The 21538-nt window shown below is 37.6% G+C and overlaps 5 protein-coding genes and 1 long non-coding RNA gene across 7 annotated transcripts in view; 2 read left to right on the forward strand and 4 right to left on the reverse strand.

Moving 5' to 3' along the window:
- LOC143459932 (uncharacterized) overlaps nucleotides 1-21538 on the reverse strand; it is a 150522-nt gene that overhangs the window by 1901 nt on the left and 127083 nt on the right. The window lies entirely within an intron of this gene.
- LOC143460534 (peroxisomal multifunctional enzyme type 2-like) lies at nucleotides 1024-7024 on the forward strand. Its single transcript, XM_076958089.1, has 18 exons — nucleotides 1024-1157; nucleotides 1259-1312; nucleotides 1531-1638; nucleotides 2007-2066; nucleotides 2132-2153; nucleotides 2480-2676; nucleotides 2908-3030; nucleotides 3113-3190; nucleotides 3330-3487; nucleotides 3679-3850; nucleotides 4055-4206; nucleotides 4389-4512; nucleotides 4718-4824; nucleotides 4960-5202; nucleotides 5525-5695; nucleotides 6020-6158; nucleotides 6291-6415; nucleotides 6732-7024. Exons 1-18 carry the CDS (start codon nucleotides 1103-1105, stop codon nucleotides 6819-6821), a joined length of 2178 nt encoding a protein of 725 aa, XP_076814204.1. The 5' UTR covers nucleotides 1024-1102; the 3' UTR covers nucleotides 6822-7024.
- On the reverse strand, nucleotides 7884-10273 carry LOC143460603 (L-xylulose reductase-like). 2 transcript variants are annotated; one of them, XM_076958187.1, is made up of 8 exons: nucleotides 9960-10273; nucleotides 9534-9676; nucleotides 9269-9402; nucleotides 8902-9036; nucleotides 8704-8800; nucleotides 8479-8589; nucleotides 8352-8388; nucleotides 7884-8197 (listed from the first exon to the last, which is right to left on the reverse strand). In XM_076958187.1, exons 2-8 carry the CDS (start codon nucleotides 9574-9576, stop codon nucleotides 7975-7977), a joined length of 780 nt encoding a protein of 259 aa, XP_076814302.1. In that variant the 5' UTR covers nucleotides 9577-9676; nucleotides 9960-10273; the 3' UTR covers nucleotides 7884-7974. The 2 variants fall into 2 exon arrangements, with proteins under 2 accessions (XP_076814302.1, XP_076814300.1); XM_076958185.1 differs by having other exon boundaries at nucleotides 9534-10273.
- LOC143460604 (L-xylulose reductase-like) lies at nucleotides 12054-14116 on the reverse strand. Its single transcript, XM_076958188.1, has 7 exons — nucleotides 13693-14116; nucleotides 13422-13555; nucleotides 13058-13192; nucleotides 12857-12953; nucleotides 12634-12744; nucleotides 12512-12548; nucleotides 12054-12357 (listed from the first exon to the last, which is right to left on the reverse strand). Exons 1-7 carry the CDS (start codon nucleotides 13733-13735, stop codon nucleotides 12135-12137), a joined length of 780 nt encoding a protein of 259 aa, XP_076814303.1. The 5' UTR covers nucleotides 13736-14116; the 3' UTR covers nucleotides 12054-12134.
- Nucleotides 14433-17279, forward strand: LOC143460672 (dynactin subunit 3-like). Its single transcript, XM_076958281.1, has 5 exons — nucleotides 14433-14655; nucleotides 15539-15623; nucleotides 15728-15957; nucleotides 16157-16216; nucleotides 16444-17279. The coding sequence occupies exons 1-5, from the start codon at nucleotides 14563-14565 to the stop codon at nucleotides 16522-16524; spliced, it is 549 nt and encodes a 182-aa protein (XP_076814396.1). The 5' UTR covers nucleotides 14433-14562; the 3' UTR covers nucleotides 16525-17279.
- Nucleotides 16536-19027, reverse strand: LOC143460671 (5-cytosine rRNA methyltransferase NSUN4-like). Its single transcript, XM_076958280.1, has 5 exons — nucleotides 18206-19027; nucleotides 17826-17986; nucleotides 17434-17567; nucleotides 17270-17369; nucleotides 16536-16712 (listed from the first exon to the last, which is right to left on the reverse strand). The coding sequence occupies exons 1-5, from the start codon at nucleotides 18933-18935 to the stop codon at nucleotides 16536-16538; spliced, it is 1302 nt and encodes a 433-aa protein (XP_076814395.1). The 5' UTR covers nucleotides 18936-19027.

Here is a 21538-nt window from a genome sequence, read left to right on the forward strand (position 1 = left end):
TGGCAGATCACAATTGGAACACTTCGCTTAGCTGCCATCTGTTTTGCATGATGATATTTTTAACTGACAAGTGCCACACTAGACTTGGTGGTGCTGTGTGACAAGATATGGCCACTAAACTACACTCCTGCAATGTTGAATGACCAATGCCGCAATCAAGTTGCTGTGTTTCTTAAACGAAGGATATGCGGTTTGCAGGGCGTGCTCCACCAATCTCTGTTAATTATTTACCTGTTATCTGAATAGTTGCACTTTGAACGCATAAATCATTTGTATGCATGAATACCACGTTTAAATATGGTTATCACTGAACATAACTATGGTACTTTCATACATAGCAATCTCTATACACTACACTAGGCAAAAGGCACTGAATGCAGTAAGTTACGGCAAATGAGGCAGTATCTACAAACCTATACCGTACGGACTGTACCTGTATATTTCTTGTGTTTGAGTCTAGTTGACACTGGACATAATTTGCTTGCAGTCATTTCTAGAAGTAACCTGTTATTCATGGCGTTAGGCTTGCTACAGTGCCGTATACCGGTAGCTTTAGATTCAACACAAAAAATAGCCCTGTATATATAATACTACTACAAAAATACCGATTGGCTCTGTAGCCAAGTGGTTAAAACGCTGAGCTCGCAATAATGCTGCCGTGTTTGATAGCCAGTTGCGCTACCATTGTAATGCTATTGGGCAGGCATTGACGATGCTTGCTAGCTCCTGTTCAGCGGTCTTGGTGAACAGTTCAAGATACGGAAAACAATAGAAGTTATACAGATTTTCAAATAAAAAATGTCTTGGCTTGTACAAAAGCTAGCTCGGTACCCAGAGCTGGAGCGCCAGTTGACGTCATGCAAAGACTTCCCTCGGTTCGGTGATAAAGATCGTTACACCACAGGGCATTGTTACACCATAGGGAATAAGGCATATGCCTATCGCCCTATCATACAAATGCTATAGTAACTACTTTGACAATCTACAGTAGCTTTTTAGCTATAAGTATGGTATCTGTTTATAAAAATTTTTTTCGAAACTACAACAGAGATAGAGGCAGGTAGACTGGTTAGGGCTCAAGTTTATTTTTGTGATCATCACAATGGGTTCACTGAGATTTGATGGGAAGGTCGTTATCGTGACAGGAGGGGGACAAGGTGAGTGGAAAGTTCATTAAAGTTTAACACTATTGTGATGGTTGTTGTTAAACATCTTTTAACATGGTACTTGCTGTTATAACAAATGTGTTGTATTTCAGGTCTAGGAAGAGAATATGCGTTGGAGTTTGGCAAGAGGGGTGCTTTTGTTGTGGGTAAGCTTTGCACAGAATTTCACTTTTAACATGAGAGTTTAGCGTCCACTACGTGCACAGATATGTGACCCAAACAGTAAAATTGTTTCCTACAACTTGCAAAAACAGTTGCACACTGCAGTGAATGCACCATAGACTTTGTATGCTGTATATTGCAGTGTGCATTACAATATGATATCGATGGGTGTGATTTTCCTCGATTTTGATGTTTTGTTTAGTGAACGATCTGGGTTCGACACCCGGTGGTGTTGGAAAGACGACAAAAGCAGCAGATAACGTCGTAGAAGAAATCAGGAATCTTGGAGGAAAAGCCGTCGCTAATTATGGTATATATAAGACTGGGTTGGTTAAGACTGAATTTATTACACGACCAATATTACCCTATAAGATTTATTCAGAGTGATTTTTCTTGCTTGATTGTTTTGCTTGGGTATAGTTTAATCGACTTACTTTTGCTAAATAAGCTGCTTTTCTCAAATGATTTGTGATATTTGCCGATGTAATAGCTACTTGGAAATAGTGATCTAGTCTTCTTGTGTAAAATATTATGGAGTTTATTAACATTTCAATGTGGATTATGATTCATTTTAATGTCCCATAACATAAGTAAAACAGCCACAGTATGCCAAAGACAAGGCTTAGTGCCAGCCGCTATGCTGTGGCATTATTTTATAATTGATAAAGATTTGTTTAGATTCTGTGGAGTTTGGTGAGAAAGTGGTGAAAACTGCGTTGGAGAACTTTGGAAGAATCGGTGAATTGAATTATTTTTGTTTGTGTTGTTTGTCTTTCTTCCGTTAAACAACTACTTTTTTCCAGATATTCTCATCAACAATGCTGGGTAAGTAGACTTTGTTACTTAATTTAATCTGCATTATTAAATATAAAACTATAAGCTGGCAGGCTCTTATTAGTGGTGCACTCCTTCAGTTTACTTTGGCTCGGTCAGTTCCATTGAAAACAGAAATGTTTTCAGTTTGTGTTTGATTCTTGCATGATTTTGTCAAGAAGGTACTGCATAGTGTGTTGACTCTTCTTCCTGTATTAGAACATACACCTGTGAGCTATTCTGTTGTGGACAGGAATGCTTGGTTGCTACTGATGTTGTCGTTGTGCGAGGTGCTTCTAAGTTGTTAGAAATTTATCTTTGCAACTTTCTGTGTTCAGTATTCTCCGAGATCGGACCTTCAAGAGGATGTCGGAGGAGGAATGGGATCTCATCCAGAAGGTCCACCTAAAAGGAGCTTTCTCCGTGACGAAGGCGGTATGGAGCACCATGCAGCAGCAAAAATACGGGCGTATTATAATGACATCATCACCGGCTGGAATTTACGGAAATTTTGGACAAACTAATTACAGTGCAGGTTTGTTAATCAGAAGTGAACCAACTTTCCTTTGAGCAGAACATATTGTTACATTATCTTGCCAAGACAAATACTTCTATAACGGCAGCATGAAATGGTTTAATGCTTTAATCCAATGACGTACATGACTTGGTAGCTGTTATACATTGAAGACATCAATGCTGTATGCAATGTGTATATAAGGCAGCAGCCAGGTGGTCTGCAACGATAACGTGAGCTTCATTCTTGCAGCAAAAATGGGTTTGGTCGGATTGGCAAATACACTTGCGCTGGAGGGCAAGAAATATGGGATCCAGGTGAACACAATTGCCCCGACCGCCATGACCAGGTTGACCAAAGGAATCATTCCTGAAGGTAAGTATCGGCTTCCATGTGCTTGTATACTGCCCGCCTTCATTTTACAGGTTTTCAATGCAATTATTAATTTCCTTAAAAGCTGCTGGAAAAGAAATGAAGCCAGAGTATGTGATGCCCCTGGTCGTCTATTTATGCCACGATTCTTGCAAGGAAAACGGTGAGATTTTAACAACTTTTTCTCCAGTGTTGCAGCTTATTATTGTATGACCGTATGATAAACTAATTCATCTTTCAACCTGTTCTTTCTCATCACCTGCTGTAAATTGAAGTTTGATAGTACATCTGTGACATTCCAGGTGGTGTGTTTGAACTGGCCGGCGGTCATATTTGCAAACTTCGCTGGCAGCGGACAAAAGGAGCTGTACTCCGTGAGTTAGGAAAGCGGATGACACCAGAAGACGTGAAACAGAATTGGGATGCGGTCGTAGATTGGAAGGAGACAGAAGTTGTCCAGGTAAGTTACCGGGATCTGCTGAGTTGGTCCATTATTTTTTGCTTATATTTAACTTTCATTGTTTGAATGTTTTGTTACTTTGCAGTAATCAATGTTTTAAGACTTGAGGCAAGCAACCTTTTATGTCCAGTTGTTGTTGGTGACAGATTTAATGTAGTTTGTGCTTTGTAGAATGTTGTAACTTTCCACAGACAATCGGTGAATCGACGATGAAAGTCGGTGAAGCCGTGGCCAGGATAAATGCTGGTGACAATGACCTTGGTTCGAACCATCCCATCCAACCGGCTCTTGCCAAGAAACACGAGTTCAAACCATACACGCAGAAGCACGATGCTTTTGACATCATTCTTTATCACCTGGGAAGTGAGTTGTTGTGTTACAACTGAATTAACATCTATATATATATAATATATTGTGTTAAAATGATTTAATATTTGTCGTTGTTATGTATCTGGTGAGAAAAATAAATGCATCTTGTTGCAATTCCTGAAAATTAGTTTATTTTACACAAAAAGTTTGCTCTCTCGAGCACTTTCTGTTATTTCCCAACAATTTTATTAATCCCAGTCGGAGCATCCACCAAGCAGCAAGAACATCTCAAGTTCTTGTTCGAGAGGAGTCAGGACTTCTGCGTCATTCCCTCATTTGGTGTCATCCCTGCGTTCCGCTTGAATGAACACATGGCCAGTGCCCCAGGACTGAAAATAGATTACACTCGAGTAAGCAAGTTGTTTGCTGCCTGCATGCAATATCATGCTGCGAAGTTTCTATTGTTGTTTGATATAGTCTCACTTTATTCTTAGCGATGATTGATTGTCATGGTTGACTTATTGTTGAATATATTGCCTTGTTGTGCAAAGTGAAATGACTTATTATTAATGACGACAACATTCCGCATCAGGTTCTCCACGGGGAGCAATATCTTGAGCTGTTCAAACCAATCTCTCCGGAAGCGACTCTGACCAGCAAGATGAAGATATCTGAGGTGTTGGACAAGGGGTCGGGAGCAGCGATCATCACAGATGGTGAAATATTTATTTCTTTAAATGTCAGGCTTTGTTTGTATTCGTGTCATACATGTTCAAAATGTTGTTTGTGTCAGCGTGCGCTTATTTATGTTGGTTTGCACATAAATTCTGACCACCATATTCCACTGCCAGCCCCTAAACGGACAAAATTCGTCCTCCTAGCACACATATTAGTTAATGCATGAATTACACTCGATTTCAGTGGACACTTTTGATGAGAGTGGAGAAAAAGTTTTCCACAACCAGTTCGTGACCTTTGTTGTTGGATATGGAGGGTTCAAAGGTAAAAGGTCATCGGATGTGCTCAAGGTAACTGTCGTATGCTCAGTGACGTCACTAACTGTCCCCTGTCCTTTGGCAAAGTTACTGAAATTTTTCTAGATTTATTTTTGAGTTTAACACTATTGTAATAATCACATTAACCTGTCATTCAACTTCAACCAGGTTGTCATGAATCCACCAGATCGGAAACCCGACGCATTAGTTGAGGAGCGGACCAACGTAGATCAGGCTGCGTTGTACAGGTTGAGTGGCGACCACAACCCCCTCCACATAGACCCCGCGTTTGCCGCAATGGGGGGCTTCAAGACCCCGATTTTGCACGGACTATGTTCATTTGGATATGCCACCAGACACGTCATGCAGACTTACGCCAATAACGATCCAGCCAAGATCAAGGCTATTAAGGTAAAATATTTTAATCTCCGAGATTGAGTTCTTTCTCTCAAACCTGGCCAGGTAGAAGTATTTCTCTGCCTCATGTTCTTGATGACATGACACCTAATTTTGATTACACAGCAGTTTCCTTAATTTTTATTTACGTTGTTTTATGCATTGTGTTTATGTGTCCCCTCTTCACCTACAATTGTGGATTGGCATAAGACACATAAACATGTGCAGACATATCCCATAAAACTTGGATTAAAAATAACTCCTTAAAACTTCTTATTAAATGAATTGTCTTACACGAAATCGAATTCACTTCATGTCAACATGGAACCTATGTCAGGTGCGATTTGCCAAGCCCGTCCTTCCTGGTCAAACTCTTCGGACTGAAATGTGGAAAGAGGGCAGCAGAGTGTTTCTAAGGATGATTGTCGTGGAAACAGGAGATGCATGCTTGACTGGTTCTTACATCGATCTCGTCGATTCAGGCAGTGAGAAAGTGCAAGAAAGCGAGGTAAGATGTCTATGGAACGTTGACATTGTGCAGCGAGAGCTTAAGCGTCACCTCACATCAGGCCTTGCGGGCAAAACATGTAAGGCAGAATTTCAGGCGGATATTTCGGATGATCGAATATTATCAGTTTATCACATTAGTAGCACTGATGGTGACTGAACCATCTTAACACTGTATAATTAGTATATAGCAAATTAAAAAGCAGGATATAGGATGGCACTCTGGGGCATTAATTGCTGCTCTGGTCTGTTACTTTGTGACCCAAGATATCTTGAAGTGATTGGTTTACTTTAAGGTCTCAGTCAAACTTCAATTTATCCACAGCCCGAAAGTGCAGTGAAACTTTCAAGCGACATCCTGTTTGAGGGTGCCGCAGAGCGATTGAAACCCGACATCGTTAAAAAAGTTGGAGCGATATTCCAATGGAACATCACCAAGGATGGAAAGGTGGCAAAGTCGTGGGGTGAGAACACTTATATGCAAGGTCATTTGAGTTCAGTGAGCTGTGCCAGTCAACTTGTTATATTTGGGACTCATCGTTGCATCCACTCAAGTTTTGTTGTCAGACAACTGGGTAACTTTGTTTGTTTTCCAGAAATGGACTTGATGAACGGTCCAGGGGTGATAAGACAGGGACAGGCCAAGTCCCCGGACTGCACAGTGACCATATCCGATGATGATGTCATGGCCATTTTTAATGGGTCGCTCGATCCTCAGCAGGTATGCTGGAGATAGATTATGATATCTATGAACTTATTTGATAGCATGTATGAAGATGTCTATGTTGGCGTTAGATGTGTGCAAGTATGATATTTTGTGTTGATGTGAAAAATACCTGGTGATTGATAGATATATGAACTTCCTTTCACTTGGTATAGAGCAGACATTTTAAAATGCACTGATATTTATTAATCATTAAATTATTCTTTTTGTAACTCATTTGCAGTCGGGTAATAAACATAGTTATTGCTACATCTGCCTAGCGCTGTTGTGTCTCCTGTCTATATAAATATGCTCATTTTCATCACCGTCACAGGCATTCTTCAGTGGCAAGATGGGTGTGAAGGGGAACATTATGCTCGCGCAGAAACTTGACGTCATCTTCAAATCTCAAGCAAAATTGTAAAATCCGACGTGATTATGATGTCTATGTTGCAGCCATTTAAATTATGTCGTGATTTGAGCGTTTGCAATTATTTAAAATTCTACCTGCAGTCATTTGTGTAATCTTTAACTTATGCAAATTTATAATTGTGTTTTGTCATTTTTTGTAAATAATCATGTTCCAGAGCTAATTTGTGTTTGAATTAAAATCTATTCCTGCTGTTATTAGAAGTCTTGTTATCCTCGTGTCCTATAATGTGATTAATCATGGTGCAAGTTAGCAAGTAACTGAAATATAGAGGTACATGATATCGGAAATGTTTTTGGCAAGTCGTGGTTTGTCACAACTCGACGCATCGTTGCATTTTTCTCACTGCACGCTCACGACCCCTGGTGGATGCAAAAAGGATATTTTACTCAAAAGCGCTTAGTGTGACCTCGAAATTGATATGAATTAAATCAGAATATTTGATTAATTTGAGTCACAGTTTAAAAACTGACTCGAGTCAGAAATTACCAATGTTTCTCAAATCTTCACCATTTTGCGTCTTTGTGCAGCCTATTAGACACCGCACGCGTCTGCAACGCTTTCCCATCACCATAAGAGCACGTTCCAATCTTTAAGCGGTTTGATAGACAAAGAGTGTTTTGTTGCAATTGTATTTTGCTAAATATTATGTAATTAATTTTATCCCTTCAGTTATGAATAGGTAATGCTTGTGCGTAAGCACTCTGTCGATATCATGTTGAGGTAAGATTCGCCAACATAGCGCATCTTGGTGAAACTCTCCGAATAGAAATGTGGAAAGAGGGCAGCAGAGTGTTTCTTAGGATGGTTGTCGTGGAAACAGGATTGGAATGCTTGGCTGGAGCTTATCTTGTGATAAAAAGTGCTCGACGGCAAAATCTAATCGCAAAAATACGAATCCTCGCTACCTAGAATTCATTATAAGATCGTCGTAGGCTACTGGTAAGTAGCCTATTGTTAGGCTATTATTACAGTAGGCTATTGTTCGCGACGCAAGACGCCGTAATTATTTTATTCTATGCTGACAACTGCTTGTCTAAAACACCAAACAGGGTGCAGACGTGTTCATTTTAATTGACTATTACGTTTAATGACTTTCTTGTTCTTTTTTATTGCACTACATTTTGTTCCTGAGCCATTTGCCACTTCACAGACGACCACCAGCTAGCACGAATCCTCTGTCCGCCATCAGGCAGGTGCCAGTTATCATTCTGGCGTCATTAGATGCCAAGAAGAGCACGGCATTGACCACTTCATCGATGGAGACCTCTCTTCTTCCAAGCGGGTGTAGCATTCCGACATTTTTCTCGAGTTCCCTTGCCGTGTTTTCATCAAGATAGCGATTAACATTGGTCTTCACAAAGGCCGGGCTGTTATAAACAAAGCATTGATATCAGTACTTTGCCTGTCAAACACTTCTCACGTAGTTACAGAGCGAATTTATAGAAAAATCTTATACTTATATCTGCAATATAAAGCCAACAACTTATGTTTAAATTTGCAAACAATGGGATATGCACTTACTTGACGGCGTTCACTCGTATCCCTGTCTTGGCTAGTTCTAAAAACAATGACAAATGTTAAATATAATTGTCACCTTGGAACACAGATTTCTGATGTTTACATTAAAAAGTTTGCAATAAATTGCTACCTAAAGCGGCAGTCTTGGTGAATTTGTTAAGTGCAGCTTTGCTCATCGAGTAAACGTTCAATTCGGATAGGTTTACCTCAGTTACAACTGACGACACGTTAATTATGTTTCCTGTGAAAAAAGTTTTTGAATCACAACATTAAAGAAGCATAATATATACGCCTACAAAATCACATTTAACACAGACACCTTCCCGGGTTATTATCTTGCAAATAAAAGGCATACCCTTGCTTTGTTCCAGGTGTGGGACCACGAGTTTTGTTAGTATCACTGGAGCCCTTGTATTCACAGCAAATATGAAGTCAAAATCGCTCACTTTTGTCTAGAATCAATTTAAGTTAACGAATGGCACCTCAAATCGGAAAAGCATTTCTAATTTTTTTATTATACAAGTCTTCAGCTGTAAGTAAAACTTTGACTTGCCTCTGCAACAGGAGTAGGCCAACCTAACCCTGCATTGTTGATTAAAATATCAAGGCCTTCGAATGACGCAAGGGTTTCTTTTACCACCCTTTCCACATCCTTTATTATAGCAAGGTCAGCAACGATTGGTAAAATCTACAACCAAAATTGACAATTATTTCCTTAGCTAAGTCAAAGTATAGTTTAGGATTGTGACTTCTGTAGATGCGTCATCTGTTTTAGTCGTCAATGCTTTCACAAGTGTTGGTGCTAATGACCAACCAGAATAAACACTACAAAGCTTGTGACGTCACCCTTACGTAACCGCAAACATTTGTATTATTATATTATTTGTATTCACAAAGTTTATGTTGCCATTGTCCCTTACTTTTTTGGCCCCAAGCTCTTTACATTCGCGAGCTACTTCCTTCAAATTAGTTTCATTGCGTCCCACAATGCTAAGACTGGCACCACGTTTAGCAAATGCCTTGGCAAGTCCAGCCCCAATGCCGTTTGAAGCTCCTGGAAGCTGTTTACATTAAAACTGATCTTGGCTTCGATGTCGCGTAAAAGTCAATATGTGCACGATTTGCTGTGTAGGCTACTGACCACTGTATCATTAATCCAAGGACTAATTTATGGCTGCTGCTTACCTGTAATTAGAATCCGTTTTGACAAGAATTCAGAAACTGCCATTGTTTGAAATGCTACAATCTTTGATGCTGTGATTAAGTTTACTTTTAAAACTAGGCTATTTTTTGCTGAAAACTTTGCGCAATGAGTGCCATCGCTGGTTCTGCCAATTTCATGTGATTGTGTCAATATTTATTCAACCAAGTTGTCAGGACGCTCACGAACTGACTGGGTTTGGCCTTGGCGACTGTGCTACATGCCATATAGCGCTATTTATGACAACCATTTCATTAACCTATCACCCTGTAGGCTATGTTTTAACCCGTAGGGCTGTGTATCTTTTCTCATTAATTATATTCAGAAACATATTTTTCTGCCTAGAATGATTAGCATCATGTTTTTGCTCTGGACAGTATAGCCTGTAATGAAATGATTGTTTATCGTACCTTAACCTGTATGGTTTACCACTTCACTGCAATGTTTGTTAGTAGAATTGTTCGTTGCGCTCGATGATTTATGAGTCTCAGAAGGTAGTTGTTTCGCTTTCTCAACCTTAGACTTAATTGTTCAGCTAAAAGCTAATTTTCTTGAAGATGATGACGAATTTGTCTATCTTGAAACTGAAGTTCTTAAAGTTATAAATCAACAATGTTACACAGAAATGACAACTGCATATTCTGATTATATTTAAGCTTCTTTAAACGAATACATTTAGATAAAACATTGATACAGCAACAGCTTAGATACGTACATGTTGCGGCGTTCATCGTAATAACAATAATTTGAATAACTCAAAATGCACACACAATAAGCAGGAAGCAATCGATTACGTCACGCAGTGTTATGCTTCGCTGATTCGACACTTAAAGACGAGATTTCCCAAATGTTATTTAACCTGTATTTTACTTTAATATTATAATATTATCACAAGCCTATTGAGATGAGCAGTATATTTACTATTTCATATTATTTGAAATATAACTTGGCCTACCGTATTTTCTTGAATAGAAACCGCGGCTACTATTTTTTATATTTGAACGTTTTGTGCGGCTTCTATTTTTGTTACATGATGTACCGGTAGTGTTGATTAGGTGACAATAAAATTCTGCGTTCTCTTTTGGCAGAAAGGTTTTATTGTATTACTATCTGATCACTACTGCATGTGACAACTGCTGTTTTTCGCATGTGCAAGTTCTCAATGTATATTACACCGAAGCGATTTCAGCATTGTCTTCTGCTGCTTCTATGCGAGGGGGCTTCTATTGTTTATTTCTAATCAAATCGTGCGGTTTCTATTCGAGGGCGGCTTCTATTCAAGAAAATACGGTATATGTATTTTATTTGTATTTCAATACTGTATAAACTTAAGTGTTCCAAAATCATAATAACATAGTCATCAATATTTATAGTAAATTCACAAAGCTTGGAGAGAAGAAATCATTATACACCCTGCGTCTCGGCGTTATCTTAACTGTTTCTCAGATTTGCTGATAATTCTCACATAAACGGGTAACATTATGCTTGCAATCAATTGAATTGATCGAACAGGCAATTCCGTTTCGATCTTAAACTTTGCACGTTTTCCATCCTATGTCCAGTCGAACGTCTGCTCTCAGCATCCTGGTATTCAAGTTTTTGTCTCATAATGTTGTTTTAGTCTTCAGTGGAATTGGAATATATTACGATGTCAATAAAATGATTTTGTACAGACAAACTTTGTCGAGTGGAATGTAAGTTTAATAATATCAGAAGTCTGGTTAGGGAATATTTCACGACCGATAGATACGAGACTCATTTAATATTGCCAAAACAACTCAAGCTATAACTTTATAATCATGAACTATAATTGTGACTAAATACCATCTGAAACAATTGGCTGTAATTTTATTTAAATCTAAATGCATGGATAATAAAAGATTCAATAAATCACATCATTGGTTGGAAACTGTACAAAAAAATCTTTTAATGTTAGTGGCATCATATTTATATGCAAGATTTTTGACAACACAAATGGTCAAATTTTCACGTTTCGTAAAGCCGATTTCCGTAAACAAAATTCTATACAGTATTCGATCTGTATATTATAATATCTCCTTATCATCACAGATCATTCAACCGTAACTTTAGCTGTGGAACTGCGCATTGAGTTTAATTAAATAATAAAGAAGTCACAGAAACATTTACATAAACAAAAAATAGTTTCCGTGGTAACTTTTGAATTAATTATTGATTAAAGAACGATGACGTCATTCAATCCTTTATCACCTCTCTAATCACAAGTGTTACACGCCACAATTTATAGATGCCAGGTTTATTTTGTGATCAAAAGTGCTCAACCGCAGAATTTAATCGCATAAATAAAGCGCAGTTTTCAAATCCTCGTAACTTAGAATTCATTATGAGATCATGGTAGGCTACTGGTAAGATCAGCTCCACTCTTGCAAAGCTTTTAAATGTTCTATTGCAATCATCTGCTACGCAAGGCACCGTAATTATTTTATTCTATGCTGACACCTGCTAGTCTAAAACAACATGCAGGGTGCAGACGTGATCATTTTATTTGGCCATTGCGTTTATTGACTTTTATTGCACTACATTTGGGTCCTGAGACGTTGGCCGCTTCACAGACGACCACCAGCTAGCACAAGTCCTCTGTCCACCATGAGGCAAGTGCCAGTTATCATTCTGGCGTCATTAGATGCCAAGTAGAGTACGGCATTGACCACTTCATCGATGGAGACAGCTCTTCTTCCCAGTGGGTGTAGCATTCCAACATTTTTCTGGATTTTCCTTGCCATGTTTTCATCAAGGTAGCGATTGATGTTGGTCTTTACAGAGGCTGGGCTGATAATACCAAAGCATTGATATCAGTACTTTGCCTGTCAAACACTTCTCACGTAGTTACACAGCGAATTCACAGCACAATCTTATACTTATATCTGCAATATAAAGCCAACAACTTATGTTTAAAATTGCAAACAATAGGATATGCACTTACTTGACAGCGTTCACTCGTATCCCTTTCTTTGCTAGTTCTAAAAACAATCACAAATGTCAAATATAATTGTCACCTTGGAACACAGAAGTGTTTACATTAAAAAGTTTGCAATAAGCTGCTACCTAAAGCGGCAGTCTTGGTAAATTTGTTAAGTGCAGCTTTGCTCATCGAGTAAACGTTCATTGCGGGCAGATTTACCTCAGTTACAACTGACGACACGTTAATTATGTTTCCTGTGAATAAAGTTTTTAAATCCCAACATTAAAGAAGCATAATATATACGCCTACAAAATCACATTAAACACAGACACCTTCCCGGGATTATCTTGCAAATAAAAGGCATACCCTTGCTTTGTTCCAGGTGTGGGACCACGAGTTTTGTGAGTATCACTGGAGCCCTTGTGTTCACAGCAAATATGAAGTCAAAATCGCTCACTTTTGTCTAGAATCAATTTAAGTTAACGAATGGCACCTCAAATTGGTGAAAGACATTTCTGCTTTCTTTGTCATATAATTCCTGCAGCTGTAAGTAAAACTTTGACTTGCCTCTGCAACAGGAGTAGGCAAAGCTACTCCTGCATTGTTGATTAAAATATCAAGGCCTTCGAATGACGCAAGGGTTTCTTTTACCACCCTTTCCACATCCTTTATTATAGCAAGGTCAGCAATGATTGGTAAAATCTACAATAAAAATTGACAATTATTTCCTTAGCTAAGTCAGCTAGTTTACGAATGTGTCTTTTGCAGATGCTTCACCAGTTTTAATCGTTAATGCTTTCACAAGTGTTGGTGTTGATTACCAACCAGAATAAACACTACAAAGCTTGTCACATCACCCTTACGTAACCGCAAACATTTGTATTATTATATTATTTGTATTCACAAAGTTTACGTCGCCATCGTCCCTTACTTTTTTGGCCCCAAGCTCTTTACATTCGCGAGCTACTTTCTTCAAATTAGTTTCATTGCGTCCCACGATGCTAAGACTGGCACCACGTTTAGCAAATGCCTTGGCAAGTCCAGCTCCAATCCCACTTGAAGCTCCTGGAAATGAAAACTGTTCAGGTTAAAATTTATCCTGGCTTCGATGTCGTATAAAAGTTATTCTGTGCACGGTTTGCTGTGTAGGCTACTGACCACTGTATCATTAATCCAAGGACTAATTTATGGCTGCTGCTTACCTGTAATTAGAATCCGTTTTGACAAGAATTCAGATACTGCCATTGTTTGAAATGCTACAATCTTTGATGCTGTGATTAAGTTTACTTTTAAAACCAGGCTGTTTTTGCTGAAAACTTTGCGCAATGAGTGCCATCGCTGGTTCTGCCAATTTCTTGTGATTGTGTCAATATTTGTTCAACTAAGCTCTCAGGACGCTCACGAACTGACTGGGTTGAGCGATTGTGCTACATGCCATGCAGCGCTATTTATGACAACCATTTCATTAACCTATCACCCTGTTTGCATTAAGCCTGTAGGGTTGTGCATCTTTTCCCCGCTCATTAATTATATTCAGAAACATATTTTTCTGCCTAGACTGATTAGCATCATGTTTTTCATGCTGGACAGTATAGCCTGTTGACATAAACAGCATTAGTATTTACTATTTCATATTATTTGAATTATAACTTGGCCTACATGTATTTTATTTGTATTCCAAAACTGTAAATTTCTGTAACTCATTCAACCGTAAATTTAGTTGTGGATCCAACGATATAAAGAACTTTATATCTTGGTTCTTTATATCGTTGGTGGAACTGAAATTTGAGTTTAATTAAGTAATAAAGAAGTCAGAGAAACGCTTACATAAACAAAAAATAGTACTGTGGTAATTTTTGAATTAATTACTGATTAAAGATCGAAGACGTCATTTAATCCGTAATGACAACTGTTACACGCCATTTATCTAGACGCCAAATCACATCGTAAACGTCAGTCTGGCTTTGCTTGGGCTTGTGTGGGCTAAGGCTTTGTGGCATAAAGTTCATAATTGGTTCGTAGGCTGCCGGTTGTTTTAGTCTGTGTAAGTCAAGGTTGACTCTGTTTATTCTATGATGGAGGACGATTTATTACTTCAGGAGGTTGAGAAAAGGATTTCTATGATGGAAGAACAGGTTGTACCTCGGACGGGAAACGAAAAGGAAGTTCGTAATGACAATTTATAGCATTTATAGCATATTTTGTATTTGTTCGTTATGACAATTTATTCGTTTTTTATTTTATTTATTCGTTATAACGAATTTATTCGTTCGTTATGACAATTTATAGCATTTATAGCATATTTTGCTTTTGTATTGTATTGTTTATTTTTCGCCATTAACTGTGCGGAGCGAAAGTTAAGATACTAATCAGTGATGTGATTCAGTCGATTCTTGCGTACTGTTTCTTGGAATTTAAATGACTTCCGCGAACCGTTTGTTAACAAGCGTATGTATAGGCCTATGTGTATCGGCTCCGGGTCAATATGGCATGCTGCTAGTGAGAGAACTGGATGTTAAAATATTTGAATCCCATCACTGATGTTAACCGCTGTAGTTTTAGCACAGTAAAACACATGCACACAAACAGTAAACGAGCAGGAAAAATTGGCAAAGCCCAAGAGCTTAAAACATGCAAGATAGCAATCAAAGAATTGGGAGGGCGTTATGAGGTAATAGAAAAGAACTTATGACGTAATGATTCCTCAATCAGTCTCGATACGGAAACTTGAAAAAGTAAAAGAAACCCTAGTCATCCGTGCACCAACGTTCAAGCCAAGGTTTTCACATTTACGCAGATTTATAATAAACAAACCAGGCAGAACTAGTTTGTTGCATGCCGATTTGTAATAAAGTTAGTCGTCAGTGCACGCCATCATATTAAGAGGATGATAAAATCCACAATTAAGTTATGATGCAAAACACAATTTTTTTTTACTCGTTTAACTTTCCAAAATGTTCACACTGAGAATGCTCAGACCAAATGTTCCACTTTCAACTCAGCGGATTTGTGTTTAATTTGACAAAAAGTTATTTTTGTGTTTTTAAGATCATGAATGTGCTGATGGAAGCAAATACAGGTTTGAATAATTTCGCAACAAAGCGTGAAAGATTCAACCAGATATTCAAGAGAGGTAGGCCTGGTGTAATCTAACAACTAGCATTTCGTATACCACTACTTCAAGTGCAATACATCATGAATATTGTATGTACAAATGCTGCCGTTTCTACATTCAAGTTCCTGCAATCCTGGAATATTTATCCCCGGGATTTATTGACACGGTTGCAATGGGTAATGACTATGAAAGGGAGTTTGTTTTGTCTTCGGAGGAGGAAATAGTCACCATGAGCAAACAATTTGAAGAGATTCAGAAATTATCAAGCAATCTTGACAGTGAAAAGATTCGTGAAGTTCCTTCTCATCAAAGCAGACTCAATAAACTTGAACTAGTTCAACAGACGCAATTGGTGATTTTCAATATTTCTTGTATTTGTTGATTAATTATTGCTTGAAACATGGTGATGGTAACAGGGCACCAGTGTGGTCTTTGGTGAACTATCGTAAACCAATTTGAAAAACTTTTAATCATCTCAACTGAGAATTGAGACGGTGCATATTTTATTCTGTTTATGTATTGTATTAATGCTCTAGCTTATATTTGCTCAGGATGATCTCTCTGCAGTCTCCAGTGACCTGAACAGCCTGCTTTTGAAATACAATGAACTGGTAGGAATATTTTATTTTATTCATCAGTGCCACGGTAAACTTAAGTTACATTGGTTATGGAGGTTACTGGCAACATGAATTTTCATTCAATTGTTTGCGCTATTATCACACAGATCTATACAGTATAATGTCTCCACTACCATTTACGTAATAAGCGCTATAACAGTGGATTATGTTACCACATTGCTTTCGTGCCGCAGATTAATAACGCTTAATTTTTTACGTAGGTCAGTGCTTTGTCCGAGAACTTTGTCAAATGGGACTGGGTGATCAGCAAGCTTGAGGAGGGCAAGAATTCAGGGGAATAACCGCTTTCTTGTCAAGTAACCCGATGTAGTCTACAAACAAATGTCGGTCCAAAGTTGGCATCAAGTTGAGGTATGACAAGGGTCCCAATTGGTTGATCCTTGTGGAAATGGAACTCATCTTGTAAAAATCTTGTCAGCAATGACAAATCTTCGACTTCACAAAGAATTTGGTAGTTTTCGTACATTTCCTGCAAAGACAAAAGTTTAAGTTGTTTGAATTGTTTTAAACAGTACATTTGTCTGTTTTCAGTCTAATTCAAAATTGGCACTTTGTCTGTTAAATGATGACAAACCGTTGCATGAACGCATAAATTGGATTGAAATATTTAACAGATAGATTGCAGATTCTTAGCATAGAGTATAAAAGTATTACGTAGACCAGCATGGTCCAACTTCTTTTCATCGCGGGCCTAAATCAGAAAATTTTTTTATCTTGCGGGCCAATGTTTTTAAATTAGAACTGAAGAGCTTAGCTATTTAGCTATTAAATGCTGATCAATGTGACATCTACGGTCGAGGTTCTTCCTCGACAATAGCGACTATCAAAGCTGACTATCAGTTCATGGGCCAAAAAATTGGTGCTCGCGGGCCAACTTTGGCCCGCAGTTGGACCACGCTGACGTAGACAATTTGCATGTTTGTTTTTTATTAACCTATGTTGTCCCGTGTTTTTTTTCATGTCGCGTATGTTATTCACGACCTGAACTCGAACTGCTTAGTGCACACCTTACTATAAACTACAAACCTGTATCGTGTATTGGACTACAAACTCATTCTGCAAGGCAGACGCAGTGCATGTTGAATATACAATCGTGCCACCGGGCTGGCAAGCAAGAATAGCATTCCTGAAAAGGATAAAGATTAACAGTGGTTATCACCCAGACATGCTTCAAAACAATACGCACTGACTTTAGAAGATTTGACTGGATCTCTGGCAATCTCCCTCGTTCACGTTTGCGTTGGTTGCAAAAAATATTGTCGTATTCAATTTTGGGTTCGTACATTGAGATTCTGTCAGTTGTGCAAGGTACATCGACTAACACCTAAAAACCATGGGTTGTGTCAATAGCACTAAATGATATAAAGTGTAATGTAGTAAACCTTTCCAAATAGTTAATTGTAGTTATTAATTTACATGGCTAATAGTTACTTGTTACTAAATCTATAAAATTGTTTGAAAAATTTGTGTGGAAGTTGTCACAATCATGCATTTGTTATCTCCACTGTAGCATGGAAATTCTTAAGACAAATGATTTAAAGCAGGTTTGAAATCATTTTTGTTTCAGGAAAATAACTTTTACCTTCGAATAAGCTTCGGTTTCTTGATCCAACCATTGCGTACCGTCAAATCTCACTACTTTGACGTGATTATGTATCGAGGATGTTTTCGGCAGATATTCCTTTAAAACTTTCTTGATACGATGCCCTCGTTTTGAATCGATGTCATTTGCCACTATGTGAGCTGCAAAAAGATAATTAGCTTCTCTGGTGATTTCAGCCAATTAAGGGTTTAATCTTAGAAATTTGATTCAATTTAAAAAAACTAATAGTATTAGTAAACAGATCTATAAAAACAGCAATTATAATCATGAGCAGAAAATACAACAAACTAGGCCTATGAAGCAATGCCATGGTCACAGAAATGCAGGTGAAATAGTGATTTCAAGTGTCATGTTCTTACCTGAATTCCCAAGACTCTGCACCATAATATTGAATTTCCCCCCAGGAGCAGCGCACAAGTCCAGGATATGATCGCCGGGGATTGGATTCAAGGCAAGCACAGGAAGAACGGATGATGCATCAAGGAAGAAGCTCAGATAAAGGGAGTTCTTAATTTCGCCTTTAAACTCAGTGAAATCTCCTTTCGGGTAGACGTAAGCATGCACACCCATGCAGACCTTCTCTAATTCACTGCATGTCTGGAGAGAACTGTTAAGTTCTTCAAGGTGGTCTATGTTTTGTTCTAGTAACTTTGATTTGACTTCTGATGTTGTCATCTCGTCTCTGTCTTCATTCGGAAGTTGTTTTGATTCATTTGACATTTCTTTTTCGAGTTCATTGATTTTATTTTTCAGTTCAGCGCTTTTTTCTGTTGCATTTTCATGCAATTTGCTAATAAAATCATACGCACCACTTGATAAAATTTCATCTTGATATAGTTCGAAATCCGCGTAACTATTTAAAATGTTGCCATATTTTTTTCTTGAAAGCATGGCACACCGCATGCCTGGCCATTTTGCCTTGAATACTTTCGAATAATTTAAATCAAAGTAATCTTTGGCAATTTCCGCTGGACTTCCCTTGTTTCGGAACTGGTTAAACATGGACGGTTTCTTCTTTCCTCTATGAAACTTTGTATAAAGCTCTTGATAACGACGGGCAATAAGGTGTGAACTTCTGTAATTCATCATGATATCGGACGATTAGATTTATGGCAACTTCAAGCAGTAATGCCATCATAACAATTAACACTTACACATAGACATCTACAGGTGTTAACATTTATGTTAAACTTCAGTATATTTAGTACCACATTTTGTGGTACTTACTTCTGTTCTACTATTTGTGATCTTAATCTCCCAATAAATAACCAACTAACTAAAAATTTTCTGAAGCATTTTTATTGTCTTCAAATCAAGCATTAATATTTTGGGTCCAGTGCACAACCAAATGACGTTACAATTTAGGTAACTCGGGTCTACTATACAAACGCGTCCTGTGGCTAAGCACTTTTGCACTAGACCCAATATTTTGATACCACAATATATGTCTAGTTATTGTCTACTAACATGAGGTTATTAAGGCCGTTGACAATTTTGCCAAATATAATTAGGTTAAACCTAAACTTTAGAGGATTAATTGATTATACACACAGTAGACCAATTTAAAAAGGACAAAAGAGCCCAGAAAATACAAAATACACATGCGTGTCTCTGCATGCATTATTTTTCTTCAAAAACTTTCATACTTCGGGCTAGGGTTTTGGAAAACAAGATGATTTTGATAGATTTTTTAGCAAGGATTATTGTAACATGAAACCATTTTATTTTAAAAGATAAAATATGCAAGTCAAAGTTTTTGAAATAAATTATATATCTTTAAAATCCGGTGTCAATAATATGCCGCACATAGGCTAATGAGCACATAGCAAGCACATCAAAAACAACCTCTGCTTGTCAAGCTTCGGTCAGTCAGTAGAGTGGTACTTCAACAATTACGAACATGTCTCAAGACCTCAAACATCCATGCACGAGCTTCGTTTCGAGACGATTTCGAACATTTTTTTTGTTTTACGAATAATTTTTTTGACACTGACTGGCTTCTTCCGTTTAAAAAGCAGGTCAAGTCTACAAGCGTGCGCCAAACCCCTTTAAGTATTGAGGTGAATTAATTCCAATTCCAATGGCATTACCATGCTAAAAATTTCTGGTTCTTAAAATGGGTAGTTTCCCCTTTACGATAATGACGTCATCAACAAATTATGCTATGGTTTTCACCAGGCATAATAGCATCAAATATAAAGCACTACTGGTGAATACAAAACTTTTTCACCTGCATTATTATCATATCATTATGATGAACAATTCTTCATCATTCTTAAACTTAGCACATCTAAGCACTTGGGGCCTAGATAATCCATCTTCGCCTTCGTTTATTACATAAAAATTATGGGTTAGCATTTTATTTTTGTTGTTACAGATATAATTGACAAATAAAAACAATATCAAACGATACAACTTGTTCTATAGTCGATGGTCAACTTGAAACTTGTAATTCTGTGTCTAGAAACTTATTTCAAATTAAGAATATTTAATGCATTTTTAATTATTTTAATTAATGTTATCACGCGCAATCGAAACACCATTAAAATCAATAGATTTTTTCTTTTCTAAGTTTAGCAAAATCAAAATTCCCAACGTTTCCTTAGTTGATGCAAAAATTCACGAAAATCTAAATTTAGACATTTGTCATAAAACTCATAACACAAATAAGTTGAAAGTGTTTTCTTCTCAGAGTCTTCTATACAATAAAAGAAAGGCAAAAATCAGGAAAAATAAAATTTTCTCATCGTTAAAATGTGGTATAATGGCAGGTCATGTAATTATGTATTGCGTCTCTTTGTATATCGTTTTCAATTTGCAGATTCTCATAAACGCGTCGACGTCATGCTGAAAAAATTAGAATAGAAATTCTCCCCAAATCGTTAGACCGTAAAACCGCATTAGACCAAAAGAAGGTCCCGTCTTTCTGTATCTTACTTCGATATTGACGTATTTTCATACGCAGTGTTCGATGTAATTTGTTTGCCTTTTGCCAAAACGTTATTAGTAAGTGGGAGGTTATTATATTTTAATTATTAAAATTATTTGAAGGAGACGTCTGCGTCTGTATAGCCTGATAGCGACAGCCTACAAAATCAAGTGATGGAAGTTTGCTTATGTGAGCTGGCTTAACTAATCTTTCCATACCATGATCTGACCGAAACATTGTTCCTCTTCGCAGAGAAAAAGTCATTCTTTATCGTTATAAGGAACTAGTTTTACAGCATAACTTTTAACAAAATGATATTCCTTGCCGTATAATTCATAAAATTGTTCAGTTTTTGATTCTATTTTGCTTTTGCACTTGCCCGACTTGAAAGTACGTCAGTTTGTGACAAGAAATTGCGTGGCAAAGATAAAAATTTTGGCATGATGGCCTCCAATCCATCAGGATATTGATTGAAATTGAGAAACGATGTGAAAATTCTCAAGACCATTGAACATGAGCAAGCTTAAATAATGCCCGAGGTTATTATGACAGTAGCTTTGCTGAGCTTACAGCATGGGTCATATTTCGTGATTCCATCGGACAAATCTGTATGATATAGGGTTTTGCAAGCTATATGACCATATGTTTCGTATATCTGTTTGGATCTATTCTCTTGAAACGCAGAGAAAGAAGGACTTTGTGCGGTAATAGTGTGTTAGGTTGCTGAGTATGGTTTTTGTAATTTCTAACAAACAAGTTGATA

Source organism: Clavelina lepadiformis, chromosome 5 (genome assembly GCF_947623445.1).
Source record: "Clavelina lepadiformis chromosome 5, kaClaLepa1.1, whole genome shotgun sequence".
In the NCBI taxonomy this organism is placed as follows: Eukaryota; Metazoa; Chordata; class Ascidiacea; order Aplousobranchia; family Clavelinidae; genus Clavelina; species Clavelina lepadiformis.